Genomic DNA, 17,595 nt, shown 5'->3' with positions numbered 1-17,595 from the left:
AAACTAATTTTAACATATTATGATCATGCTTTTATGATATAAAATTTTGTGCATTTTCAAATTTATTTTAATCCATAATAGTAATGGTTATTATTTTAAATTTTTATATAATCTTTATTATGGGTTTTTTTATTTTGTGATTTTATAATATTATAATTCATTATTTTAAATATTCTGTCCTGGATAATGTATCATGGTATTTCATTATTTTGTCAATAAATAGTTAATAGCTAATATTTTTATCAAGTAATTTCCATACATAATATTTTATCAAGTAACAGTAATATTTAAAAATGTATAAATAGTTATATAAACTAGTATCAAAAAGTTAAGTAATAAACTTGATTTTTAAAATTTAAAATAAAATTAATTAATACATGAATAAAAAATATTATTGTAACAAAAAATATATAATTTACACATTATTTTTAAACAATTTTAATTTTAAAATGTGCACTAACGAATTATAAATAAAATAACTTTTATTAGTCTTTCATTTGTGAATTAGAAATAAAATTAAGTTATTGTGAATTTTTTCCTATTAGGTATAAATAAAATAAAATTTTTATCAGTAGAGCAAATTAATAAAAGTATAATTTGTAATTAAAATTTATTAAAAGCACATACACCTCATTAGAGTTTTTTCAGGACGGAAATCCCATGCGGTGAGAAACATGTTCCCTGTCTTGAATCTGTCTCGAAATCTTTTTTACTCTTGTTGTAATTTCGATAAGAGAACGATTACAAGCTTATCAAAACCCAATACAAGACAACCAGTGCGAGCTGGCTCTCTGTATATAATAGTTGTTAAATATGATAAAATAATAATTTAAAATATATTCAAAGAATATTAATATTAATTTGTTTCTAAACATTACTTTGTAGTTTATTCAAACCCTTAATAGTTTATTGCCATAATTAAAGCAGCGTCACGACCATGCAGGATGCAAATTTTCACAACAATGCACGTGTTTTGTCTACGTGTCATGTCAGAAGCATCCAGAAAAATAAAAAAAGAATAATTTGTCTGCCGGATAAGCTTCGATGATGTTTATTCAGATGCATGATAGCTACTTTCTTTTCTTTCTTATTTTTTAAGCAAACATGATACGAATTTAAATTATTTTAATATACAATAATGTAATTGTATTAACTATTTTCCTTAAAAAGTTTACGGTATATGTTTTTTCTCAAAGGCTATTAGGAATGTTTTTAACTTATAAAAAATGTTTTCATGGGTTTTAAAAATTATTTAATTATTTCAAGTATGCTTTTAATATAAAAAAAAACATATTTGTTTCTTTTAAAATAAGTTACAGGGTTATAAAGTATCACTACTCATCACATGGTTGGGTCAAAATAGTCCCACTTCCATGGTATAGATATGGAAAATGCAGGAACGTCTTTTTTTTCCGTCAATTTTTTTTAAACATAATTTAAGCATAGTTGTTTAGATACTTGTGTTATTTTTTATTTAAAATATATTTTTATATTTATTACAATATTATATTTAATTAAATTTAAAATAATATAAAAAATATTTTAAAACTATCTATTTACGGTGAAAAATGACAATTTGTAAACAAATAATTCAAAAATAACTTAGAGATTAGATTTATATCCTCTTTATATTCTTTTAAGTAAATTAGGTTCTATTTGTATTTTTTTTAAGTGTATTGTTAACATAAGAGTAAAATTAGCGTTATAAAGTAGAGAATTAAAAAGAAATAATAAAAGATATTCATGCAAAATTTAATCAAATGTATAAATTTTTATAAAAATGTGCAAAACAAAAACCAAATTGCAGAAACAAACATAACCAAACTAAACCAAAATGAGTGCAGATTATAAAATGTAGAGAAAATGAAGTTAAACTCTTTCTTTATTTGAAAATTTAATATTAATAGGGAGGGGATAGAAGATTTAATTATATAAATAATATTATGTTTTATAATTTTTATTTATATTTTAAATATATCACTTAAAGATACATTTTTCTTAAGTATATTTTTATTTTTACAAAAAATAAATAAATATTTTTATTTTTTAATTTTTTTAAATGTATATTTTTTAAATTATATTTTTTATTTTTATAATTTTTTAAATTATCACTTAAAAAACTAATATTTTTATAAAAACGATTAAAATCTTATTTATGAATGAGTAAGAAAGAGTGGAAGAGAAAAAATCTCAAAATCAGGAAAACTCAAAAAATTATTATTATGAGAATTTGAGAAAGTTTAGAAAAATCTTTAAAATCTGTCTCTCATAATTAAGTAACTCTTAAATAAAGATTAACTCTTCTTAATTTTTTCTTTTCTTTCCTCTCCTCACTTTTAAACACAACTTTTAAATATAGTCTTAGGGATTGTTTGTTTATTTTTTAAATAAAAAAATTATGCTTTTTATATATAAGTAGAATAGTATATTTTTTAAAAAATAATGTAGCTCGCTAAATGTGATGCATATTTTATGAAATATATGAACGTTAACCTTGAAGATTAATTTTAAATAAATAAAAAGTGTCAAGTCTTATTTAAAAGAGTTATTTACCAAGTCAAAATTATAAAAATATTAAATATTGAAATTTTATACATATCACTAAACTCCCTCCAATATAAGTGTTACAAAACATTTTTTATCATTTTGAAAATTTTAAACTCTTCCACTAAAAATTGTCACTTTATTTTTATTTTTATTTTTAAATGGTTTAATTTATTTATTTGTACTGACTTTTAATTATTTATTCATTACACTTTTTGATTTCGTGTATTCGTAACATTTTGGATTTTGATTAGATTTTATATTTTTTTTAATAATAAAATGTAGATTAATTACTTTGGAGGGGATAATTAAATAATTTAGATTTTATTTCTCCAAGTTTCAATATTTTGTATTGAATATATGTTTAACACAAACTAGACATTTTTTGAATACATCATAAATATTGAGAATAGGAAATAACCTGTGTATTATTAAATACAATTGACTAGAAATTTCACATAATATTTTAATATTTTAAATTTATTCTTTTATTAGAGTTTTGTTTATTTTATCTATGTGTTTTTTGACCCTTTATATTCCCAACTTAAAAAATTATTTTTTTGTTAAATAATTTATGTTTTTTAAATAGTCAAGTTAAAAACAATTTAATGCTTTTTCAAATAACATTTTAATAATGTTATTTTCTCTCACATGTGAAAATAATTGTGCTTAAATATTATTTTATAATAATGTTTAAATATTTTAGTAATAGTATTTTTAGTGATTTATAAGTACTAATTATTGAATAATCATATTTTAAAGTAAACGCAACCTTATAAATTAATATTGGTTTTTATAATTAATATTGGTTTTTAAGATTAATTATTATTTTTAACTAAATAGTAAATTATTTTTTCATAATTTCTTAATGTTAAAAGTTATCTTTCCGTTTTTTTTATTTAATGTAATATAATATCTATTGTGCAATAATCAATATTCTTAAATTATATATAAAAGTTGTTGTGTAAATTTATATAAAGTGAAAACATTTTAGTTATGTTTTTTTATTTTTTATTTATAATTGCATAATTTTTCTATGTTTAAAATTTAATTTTCTATTCAAATTTGTTTTGAATTTAGTTTTACTTAATTTTAAAATTCTCATCTATTTATGTGAGTTTTGTTTAATATAGTAACATATTAATTATTACAATAAAACCATTGACTCTTTTAAATTTTAAAAGGTTTGTTAAATTTTAAAAAAAGCATATAATATAAATTGAATAAATATTCTTTAATTTAATAATATTTGAACAGTGTATCCAATATTCACTGATGCAGACTTTTAAATGTATATTATAGATAAATTATTGATTTTAAATTCTTAAAAACTAGAATGAAAACAACACTCGCATAAATTTCTATACAAAAACTCATATAAAGAAACTAAATTAAAATAAAATATTCATATAATTGAATAGCTACTAACAAATACTTAGAACTTGTAGGCACTATTTTTTCAATCAATATATTTTTAGTATATCTTTAAAAATATTATCGAACACAAACAACTTTTTTTTTATAATTATTACATTGTCATCATCTTAGGTACCTTTTTTTTCCCCCTATTATGCATTTGTCTTGTTTTATTTCATATTAATCAGGTTAGCCTATATATTTAATTTGAGTACTGATTTATATCATAGTATTTTTAAATAACAACATTAAAGAGAGAGATATATTTCTAGAGATGAGTTCTGTTCGTATTACATTAGGTGATATATTAATTTAAATTTCAAGATATTTTATACATTTTTTAATATTTAATTTGTTTAACTTATAAAATTTAAAACAATATAAATCTCTTTAATTTATTTAAATTAAAACATAGTTTTAATTTAATTGTGGACCAGAATAATAATTTTTATATAACTTAATACTAACACCGAGTGCTTAAAATAATAAAAAAACGATGTATGAAAAAGCCATTGTAATAATTGCAGCCTTCGTCAAGAAAATAAATAACTTACTGTGGTCAGCATGATCTATTTTTATTTTGGATACAGTTAACTAGGAATTACTATCATAATAGGAATTCTTACAGTGTTTAGAAATTCCTTAATCAGCAATACATTTAAACACGAGTTAATTCAGGATACGATAACATGCAATATATGATTGAATTAAGATTACAGTATATTTTTAAATAAATAATAATAAGATAAATATATTATTTTATCATATAAAATATTGGCAATTAAGTTAAAAATAGTCAGTATATAATTGTGAATATATTAGATGGAATGGGAGTGATCTGCTAGATAATTAAACGTGTCTTTAAAGCATGTCAGGTTTGTTGATGAAATTTAAAATCATAAAATTATATTTAAGATAGAAAAGATGAGTAAGACGCCTTAAATACCACTACTTTTAAATAAAACAAAGGATCTAAATTTTATTTTCAGGGAGTGTACCTTGTAAATAAATAATTTACTGATAGAGGTGTGGTTCTGTCAAAATCCGTTTTCATGCACAATGAATTGGAAAGATCTTATCACACACACAAATAGGCATGAGTTATTGCAGGTCTATCTTAGAAAGATTTCGAGGCTAGGGTAAATAGGAAAAACCTTTGAAAAGGACCTACCACCGACTCAAAACAAATCTATCAATTTTTTTTAATGGGAAGCGAGTGAGTTAATAAAGTAATACACAATAAACAGTAGTAGTAATAATCAAATTTGAAAAGGGAAAGTGGGGCAATGCAAGAGACGAGAGTGACGCTGTCGTGACGGCTAGGGTTTTTGGTTTCTGTCTACGGCCATAAACCAAGCCACGTAGGCCATCTGAGGTAGCATTTCCGGTGAACACGTGGCACAACTCTGGGATTTCACGACAGCGAGTGAGCGAGAGAGAATGAAAGCACCCCGCAAAACGACAATCTATTACCTAGGACCCACTTCTCCCAGGGGACCATTCCGACGTGGCACACTTACTCCAAATTATAAAAGAAATAAACGTATGTTCAGTCAATTTAATTTTTATAAACTAATAACTTAATTACATAAGTATATTTTATTACTGAGCGAACAATAATGAGAAAGATACAAACATTTTATGAAAAGGTGTTGTGAAATTGAATTTCGTTTCTTTGATAGGGTTTGATTACTGTTCTCAAATAAATACAAATAATAATTTGGGTTGTAACACTTTCTCCGCATTCCACGCTGATAATATATTTATCTTTTAAAGCAGGGATAAAAAAAAGGAAATAGTTATTGCCTTTTGGAGTTAAATGCAGGGAAGCAGGCAGCAGCCCCTTCCCCAGAGACCCTATCTATGTTCACAACGAAGATATTTACCTGATCAAAAGCGGAGGCAAGTCTACTATGCAACCAATACCAAGATCCGAGCCTAACAACCAGCCCCGCCACTCCCTCCGCGTGTCGCACTATTTCTTTGCCACGTCGCCCCCATAACACTGCCACGCTGTTCGAATTTTAAATAATTAACCACCGTTAAAATATATACCAAATTAACCTCAATTTAAAATTAAATTGTGTGAATTTTTTTTTAATTTAAAATGAACAAGCTCGTGGAGCAAAAGGAAGCTCTTATTAAATTGAATTAGTTAATATTGCACCATTTTTCTCTTGCGGTGTAAATTTTGAATGAAGCTAGATATTACCAGATAAGTTATTTAAGTTTCTGAATATTTTAATGGTGGGACCCGCGTACATGTCATGAAGCTACCACATCTCGCGAACGTGACAATTAGGCCAAAGGAGAGAAAATAATTTCTAGATCGGCAGCTACTGGGGGGCCCACTCTCCTTGGAAGTTCCGTGACCGTGACTCTGAGTTACTCTAGCTTCGGCGCTCCTCTGAGCCGTCCAATTGGAAAGTTTGGACGGTCAAGATTTGGGTTGACGATAGACGCGCCCGAACCTCTTGGTTTAGTTGCCATGTCGGACTCGCTCGTTCGTTGGAAATGAATGCGAGTGCCACGTCGGAGGGATCCAACGACGGAGAGAGCTAGCATTACTGATAACGCGAGGATCTGGTCCGTGGAGCAGAAATGTTTTAGTTATTTATTTATTCGCGCGTGGGCCCACTAGTGTAGTCTATTCTGAAATTATATAGAGAGTTAATTAAAGAAATGGAAAACCATAAAGGGTAAAAGTGGAACGGAAATAATGAATTTGACCGGTGGGAACGATATTTTCTGCGGTCACCTAGATTCCTTGTGATGGTGGTGTTTCATGTTTGCTTTTACCAATGTCCCGGAAACCGGATATACCCGGTGCACGCTCCACGTCCGTTTTGTATTTTATTATTTCCCCTTATAAAGTAATAACAGGAATTCAAAGTATAACATATTTGTACGCATTGATTGTATAATTAAATAAAAAAGATATTATACCAAATTGGCAGCGAGGAGAGAAGAAAAAGCTTGAGGACAAAGGAGGAAGTTGGACACGTGGAGGTGACGCGCTGAAAAGGGTTAAAAGGTGTTACTATGGAGTGGTGAGATGGAGGGCTAAGATGGTGCCATGATGTCACGAGGCGCGGGTGTCCGTTGGATGAGTGGAGAGAAGAAGGGTGGGGATTGGAACAGGTGACGCGGTGGAGAATCGTGACCGTCCAGGAGTCTTTGGAGTGGGTTTGGCAGAGAGTGAAATAGCGGAAAGGGGATGAGATTAGAGCACAAAAAGGGGAAGAGAGAGATAGAGAGAGAAAGAAGGGAAGAGAGGACTGGTGTAGCAGCAGCAGCGAGAGGAGGGGAAGAAGAAGAAGAAGGAAAGGAAAGATAAGCTAAGCTAAGCAGAACCAAGCCCCCTAAGATCTCTGTTTATTCTGATAACACGAAAAGAGGATCTTCCGTAGACAGAATCAATATCTCTCTGAGAATTTGGGGTGTAGGTGTGATTATGGTTTATGAGAGATGAGATAAATCTGGCGGGTGTAACTGATTCGGTCGAAAGAGAGCATCTTGGTGTGGAATGGACAGGATTAGAGAAGCTAGGAGAAGCACTATGGCCGCTAATGGTTTGACGAGAAGAAGACACAGAACTAACAGTCTCAGAGACTCACCAGGTTCCCAATTCTCTCTCAGATCTCAACAACTACCACTCATCTTTCCTTATTTGTTGATTCTCACGATGTCTGTCTCTTTTTTTTCTTTTTGTTTCTGCAGAGGAAGATGGAGCGATGGAGCTTCAAGAGCCGTCGAGGCTAAGAGATCGAGGGAGTGGGAAAAAGGATCGAGATCGCGAGAGAGAGAGGGAGAGGGAGAGAGATCGATTGGGACGAAGCAAGAGGAGGCGGGGCGACAGGTTGATGCACAGCAGCAGAGAAGATGGTGGAGAAGACACTTCGGAGGAGAGTATCAACGACGTAGACGAAGACGACGACGAAGACGGAGGGGGAGCCGGTGGCGGCGCTTCCGTCAGAATGCTTCCGCTGAACCCCTCGTCGCTTACCTCGTCTTCCTCGCTCTCCAACCACCATCGGAAGAGCTACCCTCCGGCGAAAGTATTTAGAGCAGCGCCGCCGACGTGGAAGGCCGCCGATGAGATGATCGGAGTGTCCGTGCCTAGAAAAGCACGCTCAGGTAAACCAACTCAATTCGCTTCGCAGCTTCAGACGTGAATTCGCCGTGTTCTGATGCTCATCTTTGTTTCTCTTCTCAGCGTCCACCAAGAGGTCGCACGAATGCTGGGCTTCCAGCGGCGGCGGAATAGCGCCGGAGCAAAACCACCAGCAGCCGTCGACTTCGCCGGTGAGAGCAGCGTCGGTCACGCCGGCTTCGCCTTCGTCGTCAAACGCGTCGGTTAGGAAGAAGATAGTGAGTTCTGGGCGTCGAAACCTCAACTGTTTTGCTTTGTCTTATGTTGATTTTTGGTATAAGTGTTAACGGCGGTGCTTTGTCGTTTTGACGGGTGCAGAAGCAGAATGGAGGAGGCAAGTTTCGACCACCGAAAATGACGTCGTCGAAGTCTGCTTCTTCGGCTCAGGAAGAGATCGAGATAGAAATAGCAGAAGTATTGTACGGCATGATGAGACAGCCTCAGGGACCTTCCAAGCAAGAAATCATCGCCACCGATTCAACCAAGTTCGATTCTAGAGAACCCCATAAATCTTCCGGTGACGCCAAGTCACCGATCTCGAACTCTCAATCGGCACCGCCTCAAAATTCCAGCACTTACGTTACTCCTATGTCAGCTGTTGGTGGGTTACTCGAGAAAATAAAAAAAGAAACGAAAACCCTTATTTTCAAACAATTGAAATTTGATTTTTTTAATAATTTTTTTTGTTGGGTTTAATTTTGCAGCTCCAAAGAGGAAAAGACCGCGTCCGGTGAAGCACGAGGAGGAGAATCCGGCGATATTCAGCGTTCGTAGCAGTCCTATTTCGAAAGCGGAGAGCGATCAGCCTTCAAAGATGGAAACTTGTTCGTCGAATTTGGATAAGGCCAACGCGGGTTCTGCTACTGCGGCTGAGAATCTGGCCAATTCGCAACCTGTTCAGGCGTCGTCGGAGGCGGCTAAACCGGAGAGCAACGGGTCGTCGGAGTCTAAGCCGTTGACGGAGGAAGTGGAGAAGCAAAAAGAGGTGGGATTGAGTAAGGAGGTGGCGGTGGCTCCTCAGTCACCGAAGAAGGAATCTCCTGCGCTCCAAGTAGTAGTTGATGAGCGCGAAGATGTGAAAGCGACTAAAGCGTGAGCAGCATCAACTTTTATCACTGTTTTCTTTTTTAATCATTTAACTTTTTGTGTGGAGTTTGGTCTGAATGTGAATCCTCATCTTTCTTTATTGATTTCCCTGGTTCTGCAGGAATCCGTCAATGTCCGAGAGTGAAAACCAGCGAGAAGAGAAGTTCCAGATAGATCTGATGGTGCATATCACTTTCTTTTTTCTCCGTTTCTCGTACGCCTCCTTTTTTTATCTTTATTTTTTTACCGGTGGGATTTTCAGGCGCCACCTCCTCCATTGAGGTCTTCTCCGGAAAGAGATGTGGCTAATAATTCGGTTGCTGACGCTGAAAAGGTAAAAGTGGGACAAGGTGGTTATTTTCATGTTGCCGGAGAAAACAAGTGCTTAACACATTTGGGGTGTGGTTTGTGCAGGAAGTTAAGCCTGCGATGAAGGAGGACGAGAAGACACACAGAATGAACAAGGAAGAAGCGGTGGCTGCGGAAATGGGGAAGGCGAGAGGGAAGGGTGGAGAAAATGAATCGCAGAAAGAAAGAGTCATTGACTTGCATCTTGATTTGGAGAAAAGTGATAGGGTGGACACAAGTGGCAATGTCAGTATGGTTAACAAGAAGCAGCAACATCAAAACGCTCAGAGGCAGCAGCAAACAAATGCAGAAAAAAATGGTATGCTCGAATTTGAATATTTGCTTCCTCTCTCGACTTTTTTGCTTATCTCGGTGCCTTACGATGTTTGCGTGTCCTCCTCCTTTCAGTTCAATCCAATTCGTTGCCTCTACCAATGTCTGTTCCCAGCTGGCCTGGCGGGCTTCCTCCAATGGGGTACTCCCAAAGTTTCATTCTTGTTTCGGAATTTTGTACTAGTTTTGTGGAATGCTGATGTTAGTGTGACCCTCTTCTCATCTCATTTAGCAGATACATGACGCCTCTACAAGGAGTTGTATCCATGGATGGCACTAGTGTGACCTCTGCAGCAATACCGGTACGTGCGCTTTTCTTTCCTCTTGAAATCTTCTGATCTCAAATCTCTCCCTAAACGAAATATTCTTGCTTCTACAGCCTCCACATCTTCTCTTTAATCAGCCTCGGCCTAAGAGGTGTGCAACCCACTGCTACATTGCACGTAATATATTGTATCACCAACAAATTGCGAGGATGAATCCGTTCTGGCCAGCAGCGGCAGGTTCTGCATCGTTATACGGGACCAAGCCAGGGAATCTTAACGTGGTGCCCTCCGCAGAATTGCATGGGAATGTTCCTGGCAGGGCTGCAAACTCTTCACAGGACAAAGGGCACAGTCTTGCCATGTTTCCTGGTCATATTGGGAAGGACAAAGGGTCTCAGCCTCCCAATGTGGATAATTCATCAAGAAAGCAAATCTTACTTCAGCAGGCTTTACCCCCAGGAGCAGCACCTAGTAATATTTTGGTATGTTTTATTATTTTTGTCTTGTCCTACTCTTATCTTTTCTTTTCTTTTCTTTTTTATAAATTAATTTGTGCCGTGTCACAAATTTCAGCATGGCCCTGCCTTCATCTTCCCGCTGAATCAGCAGCAGGCAGCTGCTGCGGCATCTGTTCGACCGGGATCTGTGAAGTCGTTGCCGGTTTCAAGCAACGGAGCACCGTCCAGTGCTTCCAATTCAGCCCCACCGAATGCTTCTGCTGCAGGAGCAGCAGCTGCTACTGCCCCAACAATGAGTTTCAGCTATCCAAATATGCCTGGCAATGAAACTCAGTACTTGGCCTTTTTGCAGAATAATGCTTACCCTTTTCCAATACCAGCACATGTTGGTGGTCCACCTGCTTACCGGGGAACCCATGCCCAGGCTTTTCCATTCTTCAACGGGTCTTTCTATTCTTCTCAGATGCTACATCCTTCACAGATTCAGCAGCAGCAACTTCCTGCTCAGTCGCAGCAGAGCCAACAAGGCCATCAAAATACCAGTATTTCTAGTGGATCCTCCTCATCTCAGAAGCAACATGCTCAGAATCAACAACAGAAGCCTAATAATGCAACTGGCTCCTGTGGTGGTGGGGCTGTGGGTGGAAGTTTGCAGGGTTTTCCTGTCACCAAGAACCCGCCATCGCAGCCCCCGCAGTTGCAGCAGCAGCAGCAGAGGCAGAATCATCACACTTCTCATCCTGCTCGCCAAGTTGAATCTGAGATGGGCGGTGAAGATAGTCCATCTACTGCTGATAGTCGTCTCACCCGCGCCACCATGAATATTTATGGCCAAAATTTTGCAATGCCTATGCAGGTGCCAAACTTTGCCTTGATGACACCTGCTTCAATTAGTGGCGTGGGTTCTAACGGCAATCACAGTGAAAAGAAGCAACCGCAGCAGCACCCTGGTCCAAAGGCTGGAGGCGAAACGTCTCCGGCATTTGCCATGTCATTTGCATCCATCAATGGTGCTACTGCTGCTGCTGGCCTTGACCTCTCATCTATTGCACAAAATCATTCAATCATGCAGAGTAATCATAACTATCAGATAATGGCAGCAGCACAAGCTGCCAGTGCCCAGCTAAAGAAGAATTATCATGCCCCCGAGGAAGGGAAGAATGTAGTTAATTCTGCCAACCCAGATGAAGATAGAAAAGCAATGTCGGGGAAAACTCCAGCAACGGTGGGACAATCCATTGCGTTTGGAAGGCCGGATGTGTCTGATGCATGTTTAACATCATTATCTGGCAACAACGTCATTGATACATCAGGCCGTAGTCTCAACCTTGGTTCTGCTTCTTCCCGGACTTCTGCATCTGTAATGCCTGCTGCCATTAATGCTAATGCAGCTGGTTCTCAGCAACAAGTGCAGCGAAATCAGCAGCAAATTCTTCAGCATCAGAAGCAGAATCAGTTTGCAGCTGCAGCCGCAGCTGCTGCTCGTAACAAGACCCCATCCACAAGCAACGGCAGCAGCGTCTACTCAGATAATCTCCCTTCCACATCTTCAATGGCCACCAAGTTTCCCAATGCCGTATCGGCATTTCCTCAGAGCTTTGGTGCTCAATCACCTCAGTGGAAGAACTCTGCAAGGGCAACAACTACTTCTCAGTCACCTCCATCTATGGCTTCGACACCACCGTCAGTCAAATCTCTTCCACAGCAGCAGGCTCGTTCCCAACAAGCTCACACCCAAATATCTTTTGCAGCAAATCCAAAATCATCGACAGCACAAGTCCAACCTGCAAGTTCCACGCAGTCCCCATCTCCCCCCGTCATGGTTGGCTCACCAACAACTTCATCGATGTCAAAAAATACTGGTAGCCCGAGGATAACTTCAACTTCTGCGAACAATAAAATTAGCCAAACCGCTTCCTTGTCTTCTCAGCAAGCCAAGAACTCTTCTTCTGTGCCTGCTCGCAAATCTTCACCCGTTGGTGGCAGGAATGTGCCATCAATACTCAGTGGCCCTCAGCTAACTCCCTCTTCCGGCACTGGGAGTAAATCCCAGTTGCCACAGCAACAACAAAAGCAACAGCAGCAGCAGCAACAGATATCAAAGCAAGCATTACCACAGGCCCACCTTTTCTTCTCAAGTCCTTACGTGCATTCTCAAGTCTCACAATCCAACAGTGCCACGTCTACTACCACTGCTGCGAGTGGTTATTATCTTCCACAGCGGCGTGGCCCTGAGCAGATGCAACGACCGGGCTCTTCTGGCACTTCCTCAAATGGTGCAACCGCGAACAATTCAAAAGGCAGTGCCTTACCTACACAGGGTCTTTTGCATCCTGCTCAGTTTGCCACAATGCCACCCTCTGGGAACCACCATCAATTTGTTCCTGCTGGCTTTCCCTATATTCATCCTGTACCCTCTGTTCAGGTGAAGCCAGCAGAGCAGAAACAACCTGCGGGTGAGTAGAATATTGTATCTCCCTTGGTTCCACCCCTATGCTTGTGGTGATCAAAGAACAGTAATGTGACTGAAGTATGAATTGGCATGGGATTTTGAAGTGCTAGAGATGGTGTCTTCTCAATGAAGGGTGAATATGTTATGCCGATGCCGTTTTGAGAAGATGTAGGTGGATAATGCTATCGAGTAGGTCACGGCCAACAAAGATAGATGATTTGGATTCCACAATTTTGGATGGGAAATCGACCAGACCATTGATGTGCATGAATTGTGTTTAGTAATTTCTTTGTACCCTTGTGTTTATAATCTGACAAGGTTGATCCTGAAGTCTAATCAAATTCGATTGGTTTTTTAGAAGGATGTGGTTGGGATGGTGGGAAAAAAAAGGATATAAAAGTTGGAGGAAAGGAAGGGAAAGAACCACCTTTTCTTCTTTTGGGGATGTAATGGAGTTTACCTACATGTTGTTCTTTCTCCTCTCTTTTTTTTCATTTTCTCTTCTAGGTCACTAGAGCAGTAAACATCTTTTTGACATGTCTATGTGGAGAAGGATGAATATGTACGTGTCTGGCTGATATTATAGTAACCCTCAAATTTTTTTAATTTAAAGATCAAAGATGATTTCCCTCATCCGTTCTGATGCCATCAGTTAAATTTGAGTGGGAAGTGACATATGGGATCAAAATTAGAATGGGTGAGTGAAAAAAGTAATAACACCAATTTTAAAGAATATGAATATGCTGGTTGAGAGGTGTGGACTTGCATGTGAGGCAAGTGAAATATTATTTCAGTCTTTTAATACTAGAGACCGGGTGAGTTTAAGATAAAATCGTTGGCAGCTGAAGGGTATTCAATCGAAGTTTTCGAAGTGCTTTTTTGATATCACTCATGTTTGGTTGGTTTTGCGCAAGGATGGCGTGGTCCGGATCATGTGGTAAATATAGCTTCAAAGCACACAGCATTAGACAATTTCCTTTGCTGAGAAGCGTGCCCTTTACTGTCACCATCGCACACGTGGCATGTGTATTGGGAGTAGATATATATAACTATTCATGATATATTATCATATGGATTATTATTATACTAAGCTGCAAGTATATCATTATAAATAAGATTAAAGAACGTGTGCGTTGGTGGTACTTGGTAGGGTAGCTCTTTTTCCTTCCACGTAATGGGAGGAAACTGCTTTCCATGTTTGCCCTTGATGGAGGTCCCCCCCATGAGACAGCACCTTGCCCCACTCAAGCAATCACAGCGTTTAGGCCTTTCAGAACCAAACTTAAAGCAGCAACCCATTGTGGGTCCTGACATCCCACCTGTGATGATGTGAAAAACTTTGCTCTTGTCTCTACATAATACACGTGTATCCAATGTCCTTATATTTTCTTTTCATTTCTCAAAGTAACAAAATGTTCCAAATCTTCTCTTTGCAACACATCTCCACCTCTTCCCTTCTACCTCAACAGGCCTACCCCCACTTTTTTTTTTTCATTTTTTTGCCTCGCTAAGTGTCAGGGGCGTAAGAAGCTACCGTTTTGATCTGTATAGTTCTTTTTCTTTTCTTCAATGGGAATTGGCTTTGTCAAAAGGTTGTAGTTTATTTAATTATAAAAAAAAGGAAGCAATTTTGCAATATGATTTTAACTTTGTTCCGGTACATGGACCAGTTCAAATGCAAAAGTTGTAGATAGATAAATAGATAAAGAGAGAAGACAGGGCAAGGGAGTGAGAGTGACGTGGATTTCTTTTTAAATATCCCTTTTCCATCAGCATAAAGGGAATGGATCTACTTCCTTCCTGTGCTGAAATGGCAGGAAAGTTTTTTAAAAAAATAAAAAAAGTTGAGTGAAAAATATAATCATTTTATTATGAGAATTTCAGATTGAAACCTTTATTCAGTGATTCATTTATTCACTTATCTATTTCTTTTTTGAGGGGCCAGAGATAAAGCATTCAGATCTTCACTTGGTTCCCTCTTGATAAACCGAAAAAGACAATATTTTGTGTCCTTTTCCCCTTCAGAGGGACCCGTGAAAGGAATCAATTAATGGAATAAGCAAAGTCCCCATACTCTCCATTACCAATTTGTGAACACTGAAAGATAAGCCTCAAGGTCACCACACCTAAAATCAACTATGACTTATCGCACCTTCCTGACCCCACTTCAACAGCTCCTAAAAGTCTTCTCCTTTCTATTTTATAATCATTATTTTATGTTAGTTGAGCATCATAAGCAGTGTAACTGACCCTTTGATCAGGGATCGCAAAGAGTCAAGCTACTTCAACTTTTTTCTTTCCTGTTCCCATTTTGAAAACCATAAATCTCCGAATTGACTCTTTTTTACTCAAGCTTCTATTTTATTCATACAACTAGCACCAGTATTTAGCTTTACTTTATAGATTTTTAATATTTTTAAATTTTATTTAGAGTAAAGTACTCATACTATAATAATAAGTTACCCATATAACTATTATAATTTACACGAATATAAGTATTATGATTCTTATGCTCATTAAAATTCTGTTGGGTAGTCACTTGTGCTTGTATGATGATCTGAATCCTTCTTGAAACAAGTTTGATTGAAGGATAGGCAACACTAACCATAATCATCCATGTAATTGTGTTGAATTAATATCCATCAATGTCACAATCTATGGAAATTGATTTATTCCTCAAAAGTATTAATTTTCAAGCTGTCTATTGTCTAGAAGTTCAACAAAAATTAATTTCTATATCTAATGGTTATTTGAGGTCGTATTTCTTTTGCTCTTATTTCTATCTGACGAGGAGGCTTACATAAATTTCAAAATAACGTGCACATATTTTCTCAACTATTAAGTACCTTAGCTAAAAAATACACACCTATTATTCACCTAATTCATTAATCATGTACTGTGTAACATCTGACGGGGGTAAAATAGGAAAAAGAATCGTTAGTTAATACGTAGTCACGTGCATTAATTATGCATTTTGGAACCACTTTGTTGTTTAAGTTATGATATCATATTATCATCCAATTTACTTGCATTACATTGCAAAACTATTCTTTTTCCCCCATTGATTGAAGAGTTACATATGCTGAAAGTGTAATTCAGTATCCTAATCCATATTCAACCGGTTAATCTCATTACATTACGTTTTGTCTAGATAGGGAAATCACTTGTGTGTGATTCATTGCTGCTGAAAAGGACATGCTTTTAGTTAGTAGCTAGCAGTTATATAAAGTACAAAATGGTATCAACTATTTTTTTTTTCGTATACAAAGATAATGTTTTGTGATGTAAGATGTTTGTCCCCATTTGTTGTGTGTCTACAGTCACACATTCAATGTATCGGTAGTTAGGGGAAGATTAGACGTGTGGTAAAGAAAAAATAAACGCCAAGAAAATGATGAATAAAGGATTGTTTCTCCCTCCCCTTTCATTCTAGTTAAAGAAAATAACTGTGTATTGTGTGTCAAAACAACCAGATTGTAGATATTAGTAAATGGATGAAGAAAGATCATGCTAAGATGTAGGCTACCCCACAGCATAAATAATAAAGACTCAAGGCTTAATTGGAAGGTCCATGTATTTAAGGCAGAGAGGTGAATCCACGTTGCAGGCATTGTCTCCATTAGGCGATGGTGCAACTTCTAAAGTTATTTAATAGTATAAGCAGACAAAGTAATGGGGTAAAGCTTTGCCAACAATGTTTGAAAAGGAAAGGATATACAATGGAAGGCAATTCACATGTGTTTAGATAAATATTTGTCCTTTGATTACTTGAGAAAGTGGAACAAGCAGGCTCTTTAGTTACTGTGTGTGACACTGAAAATCTCATTCATATGAGGGAAATTAACAAAGTGTCGCAATAACCAATCATGTGGGTTGGACTTTGGATTTTCATTTATAACAAATTGAGAAAAAAATTTAATGACCACCGGGAAGGGGAATGGGTAGAAAATAGTGGTGGGTTCCTCCCTTGAATTAATTAATACTTGGCTCCATATTGGCCTTTAATAAATAATAATAATTGTAACTCAGAACAAATTCTTGACAAGATTTGATAGTGGCATAAATTGTGTTGGTAAGTGTCTTGAATTCAATAATATCTTAAAATGTGGTTGACCACAAATGGAGAGAGAGAGAGCATATAATCAACATATCATCCTGGATTCAACTAAATTACTTCTATTTTTTTTTTTCAATTATTTCTTTCCGGTCCCTTTCCATTTTGTTCTCTCTCTTTATAATTTAAGCGAATTTTTTTAATAAAAAGTAATTTTGACTTAAGTTAAATAAATTTACTTTAAGCAAAAAAAATTTGATTAAGTAAAAATAAAAATACATTATAACATTTTTTTTTTGCTTATTTTCACTTAAGAAAATCTTTCTCTCACAATACGTGTCTCCCTCTCTTTCCCTCCTTCCAATCCAGCTATCTTCTTCTTCTCTCTTTCTCACTTAGTTTCTTTCTTTCCTCTTCTTTCTTATATTTTCTTCCTTCAGTGCTACCCAGTCTCCTTTCTCCTCTCTCCTTATCTAGTTCTCATT

The 17,595-nt window shown here is 35.9% G+C and overlaps 1 protein-coding gene across 3 annotated transcripts; it reads left to right on the top strand.

Annotated features, from left to right (window-relative positions):
- The first annotated feature begins 7,188 nt into the window (after positions 1-7,188).
- LOC113873244 (protein TIME FOR COFFEE) lies at positions 7,189-14,865 on the top strand. Of its 3 annotated transcripts, none has more exons than XM_027511291.1 (12): positions 7,189-7,580; positions 7,681-8,097; positions 8,177-8,331; positions 8,432-8,714; positions 8,818-9,205; positions 9,321-9,381; positions 9,462-9,533; positions 9,614-9,866; positions 9,956-10,022; positions 10,116-10,182; positions 10,260-10,628; positions 10,720-14,865. In XM_027511291.1, the coding sequence occupies exons 1-12, from the start codon at positions 7,487-7,489 to the stop codon at positions 13,066-13,068; spliced, it is 4,575 nt and encodes a 1,524-aa protein (XP_027367092.1). In that variant the 5' UTR covers positions 7,189-7,486; the 3' UTR covers positions 13,069-14,865. The 3 variants fall into 3 exon arrangements, with proteins under 3 accessions (XP_027367092.1, XP_027367091.1, XP_027367093.1); XM_027511290.1 differs by having other exon boundaries at positions 10,113-10,182; XM_027511292.1 differs by having other exon boundaries at positions 7,238-7,580; positions 9,462-9,539; positions 9,623-9,866.
- Positions 14,866-17,595: the final 2,730 nt, after the last annotated feature.

This window comes from Abrus precatorius, unplaced genomic scaffold (assembly GCF_003935025.1).
Source record: "Abrus precatorius isolate BTA unplaced genomic scaffold, Abrus_2018 Scaffold7, whole genome shotgun sequence".
Classification (NCBI taxonomy): Eukaryota; Viridiplantae; Streptophyta; class Magnoliopsida; order Fabales; family Fabaceae; genus Abrus; species Abrus precatorius.
Note: the sequence above shows the minus strand (reverse complement) of the source record. Positions and strands in the feature narration are given on the sequence as shown.

Bases quoted from the DNA above. Each gene is read 5' to 3' on its own strand.
- LOC113873244 (XM_027511290.1), top strand. From the start codon at position 7,487: ATGGACAGGATTAGAGAAGCTAGGAGAAGCACTATGGCCGCTAATGGT. The intron at 7,581-7,680 runs GTTCCCAATTCT...TTGTTTCTGCAG, and splicing joins CAGTCTCAGAGACTCACCAG to AGGAAGATGGAGCGATGGAG. The intron at 9,534-9,613 runs GTAAAAGTGGGA...TGGTTTGTGCAG, and splicing joins CGGTTGCTGACGCTGAAAAG to GAAGTTAAGCCTGCGATGAA.